The following is a 20,150-nucleotide window of genomic DNA, read 5'->3' as shown; positions in this document are numbered from 1 at the left end:
AACCTACTGAGTGAGGCCAGGTATCGAACCCGCATCCTCATGGATATTAGTCAGGTTTGTTACTGCTGAGCTGCAATGGGACCTCCCCCAAGGACACCTCTTAATAAACTTCCTGCATGCTAATCTCCATCTCAGAGTCTATTTCCTGCAATTTTTTTTCTGAGTATAAACTGAAAATCCCTTGCCCTGTAGATGTACATTCATCAGTGACAGGGATGCCATCAGCCTTACTTTGAACTTGAACTTGGCTTGAGCTTCTCCATTGAAATCTTAGAATAATCTCATTTGGAGCAGCCCAACAAGTTAGTGATAACATCTCTTGTAAGTACTGAACTGAAATGCATTAAAAGGCAGTTTCATTAAGTGAAATAAAATCTTAAACTTCAGTCTATAAAAGCCCCAGAAGCAAAGTTATCAGTGACAGTCTCCAAATGAGCATTAATTTCATAACAGAAGTCAGCTCCTGGCTAGGGTGAAGTATTCCTTTTTAACCCTTGATTCTCTTTCTCTCATCTCTACCTCAACAGGCACCAAGGCTGAAAACACCTGTGGGGATAAAGTCTGTCCTAACCCCATCACCTAAATGTTCAGATCCACTGAGTGGAAAGTCATTTCTGTCCAAGACTGTCTCTTTATCAGAAGGCTAAAGCTCACCCATGGATAGTGTTTGGGATTGGTCTTGCCTCCCTCAACACAGTGCAGTATTTTAGTAGAGCTTGGCACTTGCACCAACTATGACCACAGGCCTAAGAATTAGAAGCTGTTTCAAAATGCTGATTTTCGTCATCTCTCTTCCCTAGGACTCTGCCTAGGGCTTGTGAATCCCCTTTCTCAGGGCCTGGACATGCTAATCCAAAGGATCTCCCAGATTCTGAAAACTGTCCCAATGTACAAGTATCTGATGTTGCATTTAAGTCACTGTGGACCTTGATGCTGATTGGATGTAGGATCTTCTGTGATTTGCTTCTTGAATGAATGCTTTGCTGGTGAGTTCCACTGGATTATTTGCTGCTGATATGGTCACTCTGCTTGAATGGCTTCTCTTCCTGAATGTCTAGATCTGTCCAGCCAGAGTTTTCTTCTAGCTCGTGCCCACTCTCAGCCATTCATGGTATCCAGATATCAGCAGGGAAAACCTTAGACTTCTCCATTTTTTCAGTTTATGACTTGTATGTGCAAGGCACAAATTTCCTTTTTAGAAGTAGAGCCTATCATGATTCTTTTTAAGGTACCTAGTCAAGGATTCTCTCCTTTTTATCATACATCCATCTACTTAGAGGCCCACTCAGAGCTTAAAATCCCATCCTGCCGTAGTTTTTCTCTTAAAAAATTTCTGGTTTTCTTTTTTTAAAGGTTGGCATTCCTGCTCTGGCCCATCAGGTTAATGACCCAGCTTGTCTCTGTGGTGTTGCTGGTTGCTGTTCCCTGCCCAGCACGGTTGGTTAAGGGTCCTGCATTGCAGAATATCATCATGAATAACCTCTACCAATATTTAATATATCTTCTTTCATTTTTTTAAATGAATGCAGACACACACACACACCCCTTAAGACATTACACATAGTGTAAATAATAGCTAAAATAGATTGAACAACTATTAGGAGCTATGATTTCTGTTAGGTAGGCATTTTATATGCATTTGGTATTCACAGCAACCATACGAGAGAACTGGTGGAGAGAACTGCTCTCTTTACTTTGTCTGCCGGTATCCTTTGCCCCTACTCCATTTACACCAGGCAATGGCACCATGATTTCCACTTGGCTCTGCAGTCCTGGAGGGGCAGCCAGTCAAGGTGCTTTATCTTCTCTGGCAGAGTTGGACACATATCCCATGATAGACCAATCCATTGCTCTTCCTGGAACATCAATCTTGAATAGAATAATTTAGAAAGACTTTGCAACCATTTCGTCATATTTCCCCAGGTGGTTCTCCTGAAAAGACTTCCCATAGTGTTCATGACCTAGATCTGATGAGCTGCTCCGAGACCTGCCCTTTCCCATGCGGAGTTCTTCATATTTTTCTCTGCATCTGTGGTATCTCTTATACCCTTGCAACAACATTTTAAAAATAAAGTTACCAGGTTTGATTTCGCCCACCTACCAGCAAAAAATTCCTAACCAATATAGAAATGCACAGAAGTATACAAGTATTATTCAACTTTACAGAGATTGAAAGTGAGCCTTTACTGAAATTGAATTGCCCAAGATCATCCAGGCAATATGAAGTCATATCAGGTGTCTATAACACTAAAGTTTGGGCTTGATTTTAATCACGTCTCAAATCTTTCTCTGTTCAGATTCATATCTCTGTATGTGTGTATTCTTGAATGTATTCTTCTACAGTTGCAATCTAACCATCTTGCAAATTTTAATCATTTTCAGGATTTAGTTTATCTGATGATAAAATCACTGTAGAAAATTTCAAAATTACTGTAAAGTACAAAGAACGTAAATCTGACCAATTATTCGAAAAACACCTAGAGATTATCATTGTTACGATTCACATTTTAATTTTTTTTTAGTCTCTCTTCTTTTTCTCTTGGTTTATACACACACACACACACAAACATACACAAATAGGGATATACAAATATGTGTGTGTGTATATACAGAGATCAATCCACACCAAATGTATATATTTGTATCATCACATTTTATTTTAATATTATTTTGTAAGCACTTTCCTGAGTAAACTTCTTTCAAAATATTTTAAGAGCTACAATATATTTCATTGTATAGATATATCATAATGTATTTAATCATTCCTCTTTCAGACATTTAATGGCTGTTTCTTTTTTTGCTTTGATAAATAGCACTGCAATCAACAACTTTGTTGGCATCTGATTGTTTTCTTAGAATAGATTTTGGAAGTGAAATTATTGGTTTCAAGGCTTCGAACATTTTAAAGATTCTAGACATTTATTCTCAAAAACTTTTCAGAAAGATTGTGCCAATTTACAATTCCATGGTGTTTAATAAAAGTTTTTTTCAATTGTCCAAATTGATACCAACTTTTAGAAACGAATCCCAGTATTTGTTACATGACAGCCTGCAATGTATTAGGCTTTTCTTTTAATATCTTTTTTTCTAGTATAATGTTTTCTAATTAAAAAATAGAAAAAAAATTCTAAAATGTTTGCTCTAATTGTATATGAAAACACACTTTTCAACATTATTTTGTTTTATTTCAGCGATTCATGTTTTGCATTATTCTAACTTTTCATACGTGTTTGAAATATTTCTATCTTCTCTGAATTCACTGATCATGTCCTTCACATATTTTCCCAGAAGATCGAGTGTCATGAAGAGAATTGGGCATCTTTCCCTTAGAATCTATTCTCTGCTTGTACAGACCCCGGAAAGGTAACTCAATTGCGTCTTACTCTTCTTAAATATTTTGAGTAGTTTAATCACCTGTAGCTTTTAGTGATGTGTTCTCATATGTTTCTAAGCATATATTACTGTAGTAACTCATATTTGCCAAGGAGTTTTTAATGCATGAAAATCTTCCATATTCATTATTATTTTTGACCCTGTAAGGTAGGAAGGCAGGTCAGTGTCATTACCATAACTTTAGGAATGTGTAAGGTTCGGTTCCACAGGAGAAAGCTGTCAACAGCCAGTGGAGAATAAAGTCAAGACTCAGATCAGGTCTTCAATTCCTATATATTTTACTTTTCATTAAGTTATAGTGCTAATGTCGCTAGTGTCCAGAAATAGAAGATGACTCCACACAGGGTAAGAAAGTTCTGCAATAATGTTAAGGGACTGGATAGCAAATGCATATACAGTATTTTTAGAATGAGACTGATTTACATTTGGGGGCTTTTAATTGCAGTCATCCGTCAGTTTTAAACTTTCAAAATCTAAATATAAAGACACAGCAATATAAATGAGCCAGCTGCATTTTCACACAGAGCATGAATTGATGAGTTTATGAATGAGTTACGTGATGGAAATCAACAGTAAGAGTAATAATATTCCAGTCCATTTCAACAGCCTGAGCTATGTATCAGTACCTTGGAGAGTTTCCAACTTTACACTGCCCCTCGCCCCGAACAATCTCAGAGAAAACAAGTTTTTAACTTGTCCAAAGAAAAATAGGAAGCATTGTATATTGGTATCTTCCACGTTTTTTGAAATCTTTTTACTTCCTGAAAATGGTCTTCCCTTTGGCCCCATTTAAAATAAAATGTCTGCGTTCTGTGATCTTGTGAGAACTTATTCGATTTAAGCAGCTTTTGGGGATTTTTCCCTCCCTTAAGATACATATTTCTTTGCCACATCTGCAAATTAAAATATCCTTTTCGAGTGCCTAGAAGAAAATCAGCTTTCCCTATCTCAGGTGGTTTTTATTCATGGGTAGGATCTATTTCTGAAGACGTTATGGAAGCAAAGTGTGGGTCTCCACAGGTGTAGCCAGGAACTGCCCTACTGGTGAGGAAGTAGGCGGGAAGACGCGGGAGCCCTCCCTGCGTACCCTTGAGGCCAGCTGCTGCTTTTGCCCTTTGGGTTGCGCTAGGTTCGGCCTCACCAATGCCCCGTCACGCACGCGCACTCGCCGCCTCGGCCATCACAGTACCTGCCAGGTCACAAACCGGTTCCCACCCGCTCGCGCTCTCACCCTGAGGCTCCGCCTTGTCTCACGCTGATTGGGTGGAGCTCAAGAGGAGGTGTCCAATCAGCAATCCCTCCTGCTCAACCTATTCCCACTTTTCCCGCCCCCTCCCCACCCCACCCTTCTGTCCCCGGCACCTGCCTTCTTTGTGACTGGTGCGCGCCCAGGTCACTCAGTGTGGCGGGGCGAGGCGTGCGGGAGTGGGAAGGAGGGGGTAGGAGAGGGTGGGAGGAGGGCGGGAAGGGGAGGGGAGGGGCGGAGTTCAGGTGCCGAGCGGTGGGGATCGGGCCAGACGGGGGAGGGGGCGAACTGCGGAGTGGAAAGGGGCGGGGCGGAGCGGGGGTGGTGGCGAGAAGGGGGTTACGCCGGCGACGTCGGCAGCGCGAGGCTTCGCGCGTGAGCTGCGCGGGCGCTGGGCCTGGCTACCGAGCTTTCCTGGCGGGCGAGTAGGTCGTCGACGCCGGCTCCTAGGGGAGCGCGAGGGAGGAGGGAAGTGTTGGTGTAAGCGGCGTTGTCGACGGCGATCCGGAGCATGGAAGAAACGCAGCCGCTTCCGCAGTCCGAGCTGCCACTGTGCGACAGCCTCATCATCTGGGTGAGTACGAGGGGGCGAGAGGCACCGGGGGGGTCACGGCCAGTTGCCGAGGTTCCATGTTCTCCCCACGGGAGCCTGTGGAGTAGCTGGGGCCACCTGCGCCCCAGACTAGGCGCGTTGCCCTCCGCGCCTCCAGTCGCCCTTGACCTCGAGAGTGCCACCTGCGGGTCGCGGAGCAGGTGTGCTTTCTTGAGTGTATGTTTAAGTCTTTGGGGGCGGGGGGGGGGGTGGTAAAGGGAGCTCTGCGGGGCGGGACAGAGGAGGATCGTCTTACCCCCCTGACCGTGCTGCTTCCTAACAGCTGTGGCTGGAGCCAAGTGCCGACCCATCCCCACCGTCCCATTTTCTACACCTGCCCTCCGCCCAAGCGCTGGACTTGCTGGGCCACTGTCTTTTGCCTTCCATCTGCTAAACAGCCTTCCCATTGGGACCTTTATGCATTTGGAAGTGAAGATCCCTCCAAAACCTCCCTCCCACTCCAACTACCTTGCTCTGCTTGGACACAGGTGGCCAAGAGGTGGTTGTAGTTCGTGTATCAGTGCTTCTCTTGGGCCCCAGGACGTCAGTTTTGTAGAAGCCGGGTAGAAGAGATGTTTCCACATATTTCCTGCGTGGAGAAGATATGTTGGGGCTGGGGGCTCGTATCCTTTTTCTTACTGGTACCCTTCCCCATCCAATGGACAAGCATTTTCTTAAAAAAAAAAAAAAAAACTGGCCATTTTCGTTTGCACTTTTCAGTGTTTAATATTTCTATTAATTTGTGTTGTGTTTGGACGGTCAGGGTCTACCCTCAGTATTCCTGTCAGCAAAACAATGTCTCAGCTTTTGGAGGTGCTCAGCCATCAGTGAGCTGACATTCAGGTGTGGTTTCTAACCCATATTGGGCAAGATTGGTGCTTGATGATCCACAAGGTGCTGTCACTGATCCTCATCCTCAAACCAGTTGTTTAGTTTTGTGTAGGCAAAGGAGTGTGTGCAGAATGGAATATAAACAGACTGGATTAGGAGGCGGTAATTGGTTGATGAGATTCCCCATCTATCTCTCGATGCCTATAATTCAAAAGCATGAGAAGTCAGGAAATGTTTCTGGCAGTGTGTGAAGTCTATTGGAAACAACTGTAATGTAAAGCCACTTTTACACTTTGGAGGTAAATAGCTTTTGCTCTAAGTGGAATGCAGGTATCTGGGGTTTCTAAGTTAAAAGCAATTAGCTAACTGTTCATCTGCATTTTCACTTAAAATAAGTATGGGGATTTAGATGCACTATTTAAGGCAGTCATGAGACAAGGCAACATTACTTCTAATTATGTTTTATTAAAAAAAGTGACTAATTAAAGGGTGAATCCTAATGTTCTGCATTGTTGCTCTCAATGTCTCACTTAAGTAGTAAACAGTCTTTGTGATGTCATTGACTTACATATGAGGTGGTGGTGAAGCATGGGATTTTCCTGAGTTGTATTTCGAATTTTAAAATATTATGTGACTATATCCATTCTTTTTAATCAGTGCTTATTGAGTTCCTACTTTGTGTATGACCCTGAGAAAGAAAGATACCAAGAATAATAAAAGAATTTTCCATTTTAATTGATGTGCTTTTTTTTTTGTCTTTTTTGTCTTTTGTTGTTGTTGTTTCTATTTCTTGGGCCGCTCCCGCGGCATATGGAGGTTCCCAGGCTAGGGGTTGAATCGGAGCTGTAGCCACCGGCCTACGCCAGAGCCACAGCAACGTGGGATCCGAGCCTCGTCTGCAACCTACACCACAGCTCATGGCAACGCCGGATCGTTAACCCACTGAGCAAGGGCAGGGACCGAACCCGCAACCTCATGGTTCCTAGTCGGATTCGTTAACCACTGCGCCACGACGGGAACTCCTGATGTGCTTATTTTTTATAATGGAATGCAGACTTTCTTAAAAACTGTAAAAATGTTTTATATATATATATATATATATATATATATATACACACATATATATATATATATATACATATATATATATATCCTAAGGAATGATAAGGAATTGTAGATGACAGGCTGTAATTGCTTGTTTGCTTCTCCATTTCTCTCTCAGGCTCCTGAAATATTATGGAGAAAATGGAATTAGTGGGGCAGACTGTTGCCTTCAGATGCTACACAGCCAAAACCTCCTGTTCCCATAACACTGCCCAGCTTTATGATTAAGAATAACTTCAGGGATCCTCTCACATTTCTCTTTGCAAGCCTTTATCAGTACCTAGTTTGAACCCCACCTCTTCTCCCCATCAGAAAAACGGCCACCTCCTTATCTTTGGCTCTAGCTCTAGAGCCACCCTTTCCACCTCTACTAAAACTTTGCTCTGTTATTTGTCCCCTTTCAGTATTCATTTCTTCTTTTCCATCAGCTCCTTCTTCTCTTAAAAAGATATTCTGTCTTTTAAAAGAAAAAGCAAAGAACCACTACTGACTACTAAAACCACACTATAGTCCCCTTTTTCTTCATAGCAATATTTCTTGCTTTTTTTTGTCTTTTTGCCTTTTCTAGGGCCACTCCCGTGGCATATGGAGGTTCCCAGGCTAGGGGTCTAATAGGAGCTACAGACGCCGGCCTACGCCAGAGCCACACCAACGTGGGATCCGAGCCTCGTCTGCAATCTACACCACAGCTCACAGCAACACTGGGTCCTTAACCCACTGAGCAAGTGCAGGGATAGAACTCGCAATGTCGTGGTTCCTAGTTGGATTCGTTAACCACTGAGCCACAATAGGAACTGTGCTTTTTTTTTTTTTTTTTTTTTTTTGGCTGTCTAGGGCTGTACTGGCAGCATATGCAAGTTCCCAGGCTAGGAGTCAAATTAGAGCTACAGTTGCTGGTCTACACCACAGCAACATGAGCTCTGAGCCAAGTGTGCGACCTATACCACAGGTCATGGCAACACTGGAACCTTAACCCACTGAGTGAAGCCAGGGATCAAATCCACATCCTCATGGATGCATGTCGGGTTTGTTTCTGCTGAGCCACAAGGGGAATTCCTCTTGCCTTTTTAAATACTCACCCTTTATACCTTTTGAACTTTTATGTATTCCTCAACACACTGCACTTGAGCTCTTTTCTCTAAGGTCTTCGACTTCCTGGGCTTGGCAAACAGGGAACTATTATATTATGCTTATCTTATTCAGTGATTCCTTTGCGAAATCATCTTCTGCCTTAGTTTCTTCGGTACCTGCCTCTGATGATGATTTACCTCTATGAATGATTCCCAGTGAACTCTGCTGTCTTATTTTAATTTTACCAGCCACTGCATTGTTGGTGTTACCTCACCTCCCCCCCTTCTGCAAACTGGCCTCAGGCCACACTCCTCCCTGCCCACCATGCCACATTGACTTTCTTTTTCTTGAAGAAGTTAAGCTTTTTTTTTTTTTTTTTTAAATGCCTCAGTGCTTTTTAACATCTCTTCCTTCCACCTAAAATATCCTCCTCCTAGTTCTTCCAGTGGCTTCTTACCATTCAGTTCTTGGGTCTGTTGGCATCTTTCAGAGAGACTCTGACAGTGAGTGATCTGTTTCCTGCTCCTATCCCATTGTAACTGTTAAACCCCTTTCTGTTGTGTCTATAACACTTAACATTTTCTGAAGTCATTGCATTTGCTCTTTGGGGTCTGCTCTATCCCCAGGAACAAGAACTGACAAGGATCTCCAGTGTAACCTTGAATCACAGTGGTAATTGTAAATATTCTTGTCTTGGTCCTGACCTCAGAGAACAGTTTTGGTAGATAGCTGGGGTACATTTTTAACTGTTTCCTAGAGGATTGATGGTTTTCAACAAATAGAAATAAGGACAAATTAGTTTTCCAGACACATAATGTGAGTGGTCTTTGATGATAAATTGAAAGAAGGTAATGGGGAGTTCCTGTTATGGTCCAGTGGTTAATGAACCCGACTAGCATCCATGAGGACTTGGGTTTGATCCCTGGCCATGCTCAGTGGGTTAAGGATCTGACATTACTGTGAGCTGTGGTGTAGGTTGCAGACTTGGCTTGGATCCTGCATTGCTGTGGCCCTGGCTTAGGCTGACAGCTACAACTCTGACTAAACCCCTAGCCTGGAAACCTCCAAAGGCCTCGGGTGTGGCCCTAAGAAAAAGACAAAAAAAAAAAATTATGGTGAGGCCAAATAATGGAGGTGAGAAACAGCTGGTAGTAAACTGTGCTTTTTCAACACTGGACGTTGCTCCAGGACGGTAGAACTGCCGTTAACAGAGGTAGAGAAATCATCAAGAAAAGTTGGTTAGATGAAGAGATGCTTCTTTTGGCAGTTTTTAAAAGGTTATATTATGATTTGGAATTCATCTTAAAATGATTACTTCTTAGAAATGTTTTACTGCTACTTAGCAAAAAATTCAGAGCTGAAGGATAAATTTGGGCATCACTTACATTGTGGAGATAGCATATGAGAGTTCAAAGTAGGTGTGTGAAGATAAATTTAATTCTGACTCTTGGCTTTGTGACATTTGAAAATTTAAAGTCTTTGGACTTTAATTTCACCAATAAAATTAGAGTGTTACATCAGGTTTTTTTTTTTTTAATGGTTCACTTGGCTCTTGCAGTCTTTGACTTTGACAGACAGGAGAAGGAAAAACTAATACCAAATATATTCCCAAATTAACCAAAAAAAAAGTGTGAAAGGCTGAATCATTTTAATGAAGATCTTAAAACTCAAAGCAGGAGTTCCTATTATGGCTCAGTGAGTTAGGAGCCCGATGTTGTCTCTCTGAGAATGTGAGTTCCATCCCTGGCCTCACTCAATGGGTTAAGGATCTGGCATTGCCACAGGCTACAATATAGGTCACACTTGGGGCTTGCATCTGATGTAGGCTGCAGCTACAGCTCCAATTTGGCCCCTGGCCTGGGGAATTCTGTATGCTGCAAGTGCAGCTGTGAAAAGAAAAAACAAAAAGAGTTCCCGTCGTGGCGCAGTGGTTAATGAATCCGACTAGGAACCATGAGGTTGCAGGTTCGATTCCTGGCCTTGCTCAGTGGGTTAACGATCCGGTGTTGCAGTGAGCTGTGGTGTAGGTCGCAGATGCGGCTCGGATCCCGCGTTGCTATGGCTCTGGCGTAGGCTGGCAGCTACAGCTCCAATAAGACCCCTAGCCTAGGAACCTCCATATGCCGCGTGAGCGGCCCAAGAAATGGCGAAAAGACAAAGGGAAAAAAAAAAAAAAAAGAAAAAACAGAAAAAAACAAAACTCAAAGCAGTGATCTTTTTTCTGAAATGAACAGCTGGAAGAGGAGAATTTGAAAATTGATAGTTTTTGTGGCTATCAATTTGAAAACTCTCTTTTTTTCTTTGATGTCTTTGCTGTGTATTATTGAAGCAGTTTAGGAACAGCATTTCTACATTTCTGATTATTTGCTTTATTTAAAAGTAAAGAAGAAAGTAAAATATTACTTGCCAGAACACCCTGTTTAGCGATGGAAACCCTATCTATCCTTTTTGGGTCATTCACTAAAAAGACTTGTGCCTCTCCACCTCTGTAAAGAGTAGTGTGAAAGAGCACATTTTCTTCCCCCCCCCCCCCCCCCCCCCCCCCCCGCTTTGACCTCACCCCCACAGTGAACTTTTTAATTTCGTCACACTTCTTGGTTATAAAGTCTTTCAATTTAGCCAAATGAAATGACATTCTCTGTTATTTAATTTATTTTGCAACTAGTTTAAGAAAACACTTTTCATGGCTATAAAAAGGAGAAAACGATCTTAATCTAGGTATGGTGGGCAAGAAGAGCTCAGTGTATTTACTACTTTTACATATTTCTTCACTATTTTGCCTAATATTCTGCGCCTCATGAGATTGTCTTTTTTTAATTATTATTTTTTAAAATTTTTCGGCTGCCCCACAGTATATGGTGTTCCCAGACCAGGCATCAGATCCCAGCCACAGTCGCCACCTAAGCTGCCCATGTGGCATGCCAGATCCTTAACCCACTGTGCCCGGCCAAGTATCGAACCCGCGCCCCAGCACTCCTAAGACGCTGATCCCATTGCACCACCGTGGGAACGCCTCAAATTGTCTTTCTAAAATCACTAATCATATCCATTTTGTAGAAAGTTAATGTTGTAAAGTGTGAGTAGGAAGAGTTGAAAAGTGGGAGCCACAGTTTACCTGAAAGTATATTATTATCATCCTTTTAAAGATGTCCTAAAACCTGGAGTTTTCCTTGTATCCAACTGAAAAGTCCTTCTTATTTTATATTTTAAATATGCCATGAATTCATGCCATCCTCTCAGTCAGCATTATTCTGACTAATCTCAGCATGCGTCAAAATTATCAAAAAGACCACAGCAGGAGCCTTCTAACTGACCCAAGCATAAAGCCGCTCTGTGTTACTCTTGTTGCTGTCCAGAACATACTAAAGATGTCGCTTTCCTCCTTGTTACTCTTCAGTGATTCTTCATCACCCAGAGCGGTGGTTCTACAAAATTGATGTACATAAGAATCACTCGGGGATTTTCTGATTTAATGTGTCTGGAGATTGTAATACATATTGTTCTTAGACATTACACTTTGAGAAACTCTGACTCATAGCTAATGTGGTAACAGCTGTTGAGTTCCTACCATGTGCCAGGCACTGATCTAAGTACACTGTGTTTGCTAATTTATTAATTCTCACAACGATCTTGCGCGGTAGAAACTATTCTACTCTTTCCCCATTATACAGATGATAGCGGTAGGATAAGTACAAACTTCTTGCTGTGGCCCTCCAGAGTTCTGACCCATATCTGTTTTTCAACTCCCATGGTTGTTTGGCTTTGCACTGAACATGCAAAGAAATCCAGCAATGCTGAACTGCATATTGTCTAAAAATACCACCTCTTTTCATGTTTTTGTGCTTTTATCGAGTTGCTCTTTCTCTTTTTTCTTTTTTATAGGGCTGTATCTTTGGCATAGGGAAGTTCCCAGGGTAGGGGTCAAATCAGAGCTGCGGCTGCCAGCCTGCACCACAGCCACAGCAATGCAGGATCCAAGCTGCGTCTGACCTACACCACAGCTCACAGCAAGGCAGAATTCTTAACCCATTGAGCGAGGCCAGGGATCAGAATCCGCATCTTCATGGATACCAGTGGGTCCATTAACAACTGATCCATGACGGAAGCTCCCTCACATTACTGTTTCTTAAAGCTTCCTTCCCCTGGCTCTGTCTTTACTCAAGACTTTCCATCCAGGAATCATCTCTAAGAAGTCTTCCCTCAATACAAGCCCTAATTAGATGAGTTGACTAATCTATATTTCAGAAGATTTTGTGCATACTACAGTCATGGGACTAGAAATGACATCTTCTATAAATCATTTGTGTCTTTTTCTCTACTAAACTCTCAATTGAAGCTACTTGAGGGTAGAAACCTGGTGATTTTCCTTTGTAACTCCATCCTATACTGCAGTGCCCTACCTTGAGTAGAGGTTCAGTAAAGTATCTTTATCTTTGTTCTTTGAAATCGCCTGTGGCTAGATTTAGTTTGTGTTGTATTACAATAATGGAGACAGATTTGTAGAATCTCAAAATGCACAGAACCATTAAAGGTGTACTATAGTGATAAAGTAGTGAATTAATAATTGAATAGTAAAGGAGATGAATATGTCTTGGAAAAGAGAATCATAGCATGTTTAATTTAAGATATTTACGGGTTGAGATTTTTTCTCCAGAAAGTATATAATCCATTTTAGCTCTGTTGTAATTTGCTTTTTAAAATCCCTCTACGTTGTATTTGCTTATTAGAAATAAGTGCCACTGTTCCACTTTTCTTTTTAAAATATACATGAATGTTTAACAAATATAGATTTGAAAAGTTAGTAATATCTAAAGCCAGAGTAGCTAGAAACAACTTGACATGGTGAGTGGGGCCCTGGACTGTTCATGCTCTAAGGGTAACTGTTGGCAGAGGTCCTGCCTTATTTTAGAGCTCATTGATCAGTTAGGTAGGCTTGACATTTCTGCCTTTGTTTTCCTGCCAAATAATATGAATGAAATTTCAACTTGTAAATGTTAGGTTATCTTAAAGTTATTTTTCTGATGTTATTCTCCTCAACATAGACAAAACACAGACTGTTACTATGTTAAGCATCCTATGCATAGTTTTTAGAATTTCTGAAGTACTTCATACTTGACATCAATATATTTGACTATTTTAGGTATAATATTTAACAATTTTATGAAGTGCTTAGTATTTTTATAAAAGTATTACATAGTCATAGCAATGTATTAGTACAGTTTCATTTATTTGGCAAGGTCTGAATTTAAATAGTTTTCTCTCTAGTGTTCATTTATATATTTGACTTTGGCGGGGGCGGGGGGGGAGCAGGCAGTAAGGCTACCCTTTGGGTATAAAGAGGCAGTTAAGTAGTTTGTTTTATGTCATTTTAGCTACAGACATTCAATACTACTGCGCCTTGTCAGGATGTCAAACAGCTGACTAATGGAGTTGCCATGGCACAAGTTCTTCATCAAATGTAAGTAGTAATGAGACTCTTGCTGAAATAATTGTAAGCCTGGTTTCAAGGAAGAAAATATAGGCTTGTATTCTAGAGTTGTTGAAACTTCATCCTTTTCAGTGAAGACAGGCATTCTTGAATCGAGGGAACAAAAACGTTTACCACTTGATTATTTCTGTTTGTTCATGGAGATACATCTCAATTAAATAAGATGCATTCAGGATTCTTATCTATTCAAGAGATGCTAATTTTAAACCTTTTTTGGTCATGTTCACAAGTTATAGTTACTGGGAAAGAAACAGATTAAATGAGTGGTATAATTTCTTATAGTGTTTCCTTCAGCTATACTATTGCCATTTTAGGGTATCAGTGCATGGAGGTTATTATTTTTGAGGTAATTGAAACATAAAATACTGGATTTGGAAAAAATATTAAATGTAAAATCTATGGAATTCCCGTTGTGTCTCAGTAGTTAATGAACCTGACTAGCATCCATGAGAACGCGGATTCAATCCCTGGCCTGGATCAGTGGGTTAAGGATCCCACGTTGCCGTGAGCTGTGGTGTGGGTCACAGACATGGCTCATATCCTATGTTTCTGTGGCTGTGGTGTAGGCCAGTTGCCACAGCTCCAATTCGACCCCTAGCCTGGGAGCCTCCATATGCTGAGGGTGCAGCCCTAAAAAGACAAAAGACAAAAAAATTTTTTAAATCTATATTTGAAGTAATAGTAGTAATTGTAGGAATCCACCACTAATGAAAAGTTGTATAAATGAAATTTGAAGTCACAAATGCTGAAGAACTTTTACCAATAAAGTGATTCTGTTTGGGTTGGGCCCACTTTATATAATTATACAATATCACAGGTTCCAAATCTGTTATTTCATAATTTTTGCCAAACATTTTGTAATAATTAGGGTATAGTGTCTACAATATGAGTTATACCTCTAGTAGGACAAAGAGGGCCAATTCTGTAATCACAATTTATTAATTAATAGTCATATTGATTTTGTATTAGCTTACTTTTATGGTAATAAATCTTCAATCAGGCCAGAATCCTATCTCTGCTACATGATTTTATGTGTAAGGAATTGTTTAATTATTGCCTTCATTTTGTAAAGGTTTTTATGATTGACTTTGAAAAACCCTGTAGATGGGTTAGCAAAAATCCTTTACCACTCTTAGAAAAACAACTTAAAACAATATCATAATCTCTGTTACTTGGAATCTTCAAAACGATTTAAAATAGACAGATTTTATGGTTAACTCAAGTTTAACACTTTAAAAGATAAATTTAGCATGTTAACATTCTTTTGGCAGTCTTTCTAAAATATGCCTTACTTCTCTGCTTACTTAAAAATGTTTTTTTTTTTTCTTTTTCTTTTCCTTTTTACAGCTGTACCTGTGGCATAGGGAAGTTCTTGGGCTAGGGGTAGAGTGGAAGCTGCAGCTGAGGCCTATGCCACAGCTTGTGGCAACACCATATCCTTTACCCACTGAATGAGGCCAGGGATTGAACCTGCATCCTCACAGAGACAGTGTTGTGTCCTCAACCTGACAAGCCATAGCGGGAACTCCTTAAAAATGTTTCTTGGTGTTTCTGTCATTGCTTAGTTGTTAACGAACCTGACTAGTATACATGAAGATGTGGGTTCGATCCCTGATCTTACTCAGTGGGTTAAGGATCTGGCGTTGCTGTGAGCTGTGGTGTAGGTTGCGGACAAGACAAGGCTCAGATCCGAAGTTGCTGTTGCTGTGGCGTAGGCCAGCAGCTGCAGCTCCAGTTTGACCCCTAGCCAGGAAACGTCAATATGTTGCAGGTGTGGCTCTAAGGAAAAAAAAATTTTCTTGTTTTATTTATTTATACTCTGATTTATTTATTCAGAGTGATTTAATTGGTCAGAACTAGACTTCTGAACGTGGACCTTTCTTGATTTTATGGGAAAGTCATCGTTTTTGTTGTTAGGATGTATGACCTTGTCCTTTCCCATTGTTGTGGGTGTTGGAGTAGATGTAGCTGCAGTATAATTGGTATAGATGGAAGCCTGGTGTATGTTTACTCACTTCAAAGTGCCATCCAAAGATACCATCTCTATGTAGCCAAGTGTCTTTAAAGCTTTATATATACCACAGTACAGTAAGGTGAGACCCATTTTTACCGTTACACAGTGATGTGTATGGCTCTTTGACCGCCTATACACTAGCCCTATACCAGATGTTTAGAGTAGGCTCAGGTCAGTTTTAGTTAAACTGTATCCTTTATCACCAACTCATTTTTGCATGTGTTAGATTCTGTTTTTATTGCTGATCCTCAGTCTGATTTTTTTTTCTTTTTGTTCTCTCATTTGTCTGTTACTATCTTTTTATAGCTTTTCTGCAGGAATAATGAAAGAGCCAACCAGTCAGAAAGTCTCTTTCTTCATGAAAGAAAAAGAGCTGTTTCTTTATAAAACAAATGACAGTGATCTAAAATTGGGCCTAAACCTCTTTTTTGCTTCATTTGCCTTTTTTTTTTTTTTTTGGCATGTATTTAGATGTCTAAGACTCCTTATCATATGAGAACCAATGTAAGTGTATTTTTCCTTTTGAACCTCCTTCCAGTTTGGCCAGCTTTTCAGAAGTCTGGATCCATAGAGTGAAACTGAGAACATACATTTTCCCCTAGTTGGGTCAGTGTATCATATTCCTGCTAAAAGGGCAAATTTTGCCTTATTTCTTTGACGCCTCAAAGCACTTTTTAATATATGTTACAGTTTATTTTGTATTGCATCATTGACTGTTGTGATTTACATCAAATCACATCAAAGTTATCCCTGAAGAAGTTATCCTTGCTTTTTAAGGAAGTACATCTACTAATAAAATGTATTAAAATGCTGTTAGTAACAGATTTAAAGAGGCTTATTGTTTGTGGTGATTAAACCCATCAGGCTTACTTGTTTATGTCTTTTTTTTTGCCATTTCTTGGGCCGCTCCTGCAGCATATGTTGGTTCCCAGGCTAGGGATCGAATTGGAGCTGTAGCCACTGGCCTACGCCAGAACCACAGCAATGTGGGATCCAAGCCGCGTCTGCAACTTACACCACAGCTCACGGCAACGCCGGATCCTTAACCCACTGAGCAAGGGCAGGGATCGAACCCGCAACCTCATGGTTCCTAGTCGGATTCGTTAACCGCTGAGCCACAACAGGAACTCCAGGCTTACTTGTTTACAAGTAGAATCTTGCCATCCTGTGTATAATTTGCATAGAGAGAGCAGTAGCTCACATAACACACAATGTAGAGATCACACATAAAAATACAAATATGTATGCATATGTATGTGAATATACACACATATATGTATGCATATTTTGTGTATATAAATATCAATACTTTTTTTTTTTACTGCACCCACAGTATACAGAAGGTCCTGGGCAGATCCTTAACCCAGTGAGCCATGAATGAAAACTCCTAAATGTCAATGTCCTAACAAAAAAATTGCTATTTAAAAATATTTAGATTGAATGCCTTCTATATGGTCAGCTAATTTTTTTAGTACTTCACTTTTTTTAACCGATATGGGTGTTAATCTTCTTTTCTACAAAATATATCTTACTGTAAATGCAGTATTTGACATCTAATTCTCTGCTAATTAAACCCTGTAGAAGAGAATAAGAAAAAAATGCCTGCTGATTGTGTTGGTTAACATTCTGCATGCTCCTATATTGTTTTTGTTTCGTTTTGTCCTTCCAGCTTTATTGAGATTACAATTAACATACAACCTTGTGGAAATTTAAGGTGTGCAACACAATTATTTTCCGTATGTATATATAGTAAAATGATTACCACAAAAATGTAGTTAACATATCCTCACCTCACATAGTAACCTTTTTGTTTCATTGTGGTTTTGCGGGTGAGAATTTCTAAGATATACTCTTAGCAACTTTCAAATATACAATAAAGTCTTGTTAACTATGGTCACCATGGTGTACATAAATCCTGAAAAAAAAAAAAAAACCAAGACCCCAAAAACAAACAAAAAAAGGAAAGCAAAATTTAATGAAAAATTCTTTATTTACCTGAGGCAGTTATGCTTCGAATAATAAAATCTTAAAAATCAGTTCCCAAAGTATATGACTTTGGTAAGTCAAGGAATTATTACTCAGATTCCACAGTTCTTTAATAGTTATCTTTAGTTTGAATACGTAATATGTATCTCTTTTTTAAAATGTAGAAACTGTTGTTATTTTAAAAATACATGGGGAAAAACCTATAACTACAATTGTTTTAGTTTCCTGGAGTTTCCATAACAAAGTGCCATAGATTGAGTGGTTTAAAACAACAAAAATGTGTTCTTTCAAAGTTCACGAGATTAGAAGTCCTATGTCAAGGTATTGGCTGGGCCGTGCTCCCTCTAAAACCTCTAAGTCAGGATCCTTCCTTGCTGCTTCTAGTCTCTGGTAGCCCCAGGCATCCCTTAGTTTGTGGCATCAGAACTGCAGTCTCTGTCTCTCTCTTCCCTCTGTGTCTGTGTCCTCTCTCCTTTTCTCAGAAGGACGCCAGTCACGATGGATTGGGGGCTGCCCTAGTTTAGTATGACTACCTCTTGTCTTGATTACATCTTTAAGGCCCTATTTCCAAATAAGGTCACATTCACAGGTACCTGGGGTTAGGCCTTGAACATATCTTTTTGGGGGACATAATTCAACCTATAACAGCTATGAATAGTGCATGCTATTTCCCCCAAAAGAAAAGCTTAGCTTTGTCACTTTAAGCACCAGATAACGTCTCTGCTTTTTTTTCTATTGCCTTTGATTAGACATTTTTACAAGAGGGAGAAGAATGAGGCAGAGAATGTAGAATATCTAGAGACCTCAAGTATTATGCACTTAATTGTTCATTCATTGATTCATTTAGTAGATATTTGAGCACTTAAAATAATAAATCATTGCAGCCAACATCTGAGTATTTACTAAATGTCAAACATTGTTGTATACCCTGCACATATGATACTTCATTTTATTTTTACTGTTCTGTGACATTACTTTTTATTCTCAGTTTATAGATGAGGAAGTAGAGGTCTATAGAGGTAACATGACTTTTGTAAAATCAAATAATGAGTAAAATAGCAAAGCTCAGATTTTTATCACTTTGGTCTGACTAAATCACTGCCCTCAGCCAGCTGTAATGATTGAGGTCTAATACCTTGAACTCCTCCTGATAGATTTTGACTTTGGGGTGTTAATAAATGAAAGGTCAGATATACATGTACAAAGTGCAGATCACAATCTGATGTGTTCAGTGCAGAAGACCTTTTGATTATTTAAGAAGAGTGGTCTCAGGGTGTCCATTGAAGCAACACACCTATGCTGTATCTAGTAACCAGTAAGCATTTATTATTACCTGTATTTAGTTGGTAAAATTGTGAAGACAACTACCATGGGTGGAGTTAGAAAATGATCATGTAGTATGTCTTACTTAACTTTTATTTAGAAAACAGTTGCACCACATTTCACTTCCTTAGTTTTATGTTCCCTTCTTATTTGGTGTCTCTTTAATTTCATTGAAGTTCTGGGAAGTACTAGAAAAAAGGAGCTAGTTTTTGCAGCCAAACGCCTATTTAAGGCATGTAGGTGTGGCAGTGCAAAAAAAGCAGAAAGAAGGATATGTTCTGAGATTGGATATCAGGTTTACTAATGGGAAAAGTTGGCTGCCATTATCATTGCTCGAGAAGGATGAATTTGTTTATAAGAAAGGGAGCAAGAGATACGTTTTTATGGAGAAGTTAGAAAGTATTTCTCCGTTAGCATATTACCAACAGAATGCTTATATCTCTTCGAAATTTGTGTGTTCAAACCCTGACTCCCACTGTAACTGTATTCGAGTTGGGGCTTCTAAGGAAGTAATTAAACGAGGTCATAAGAGCAAGGCTATGATCCAGCAGGATTAAACTCCTTATTAGAAGAGAATTTGGAGACATTTTGTCTATAAACATATACAGAGAAGAGGTCATGTGAACACACACCAAGTTGGTGGCACCTTTAAGTCAAGAGAAGAGATCTCAGAATGAAACCTGCCTTGCTAGCATCTTGATTTTGGGCTTTCTAGCCTCCAGAACTGTGAGAAATAAATTTCAGTTGTTTAAGCCATCCAGTCTATGATATTTTGCTATAGCAGCCTGAGCAGACTCTAAGAAATAGGGTTGAAGTTGACTTGAGAAGGGAAGGAAGACAAGTAGGAATGCAGGAGGGAGCATTAAAAGAGGTTATCTCCAGATCCATTTTCTGAAGGTAATTACAATGGAATTACAGAATTATGGAATCATATATGAAGCTTTTTTTAAGGGTAACTTAGAAGACTGGTGTAGTAGTCATAGTACTCCAAAGGAATAAAACCAATAAAATGTGTGTATATACAATAGTGTGTACAAACACACACACATACATCCCTACAGGATAAGAAAGAGATTTAAGAAATTGGCTCATGCGATTGTGT

The 20,150-nt window shown here is 40.0% G+C and overlaps 1 protein-coding gene across 1 annotated transcript in view; it reads left to right on the top strand.

The window, feature by feature from the left end:
* The first annotated feature begins 4,873 nt into the window (after positions 1-4,873).
* Positions 4,874-20,150, top strand: part of HOOK1 (hook microtubule tethering protein 1) — a 71,431-nt gene continuing 56,154 nt past the window's right edge. Inside the window, exons 1-2 of the mRNA XM_047788868.1 lie at positions 4,874-5,213; positions 13,610-13,695. Coding sequence (XP_047644824.1) covers positions 5,151-5,213; positions 13,610-13,695 — 149 coding nt within the window. The 5' untranslated portion in view covers positions 4,874-5,150. The remainder of the gene's footprint in view (positions 5,214-13,609; positions 13,696-20,150) is intronic.

This window comes from Phacochoerus africanus, chromosome 8, assembly GCF_016906955.1.
Source record: "Phacochoerus africanus isolate WHEZ1 chromosome 8, ROS_Pafr_v1, whole genome shotgun sequence".
In the NCBI taxonomy this organism is placed as follows: Eukaryota; Metazoa; Chordata; class Mammalia; order Artiodactyla; family Suidae; genus Phacochoerus; species Phacochoerus africanus.
This window is presented reverse-complemented; position numbering and strand designations above follow the sequence as displayed.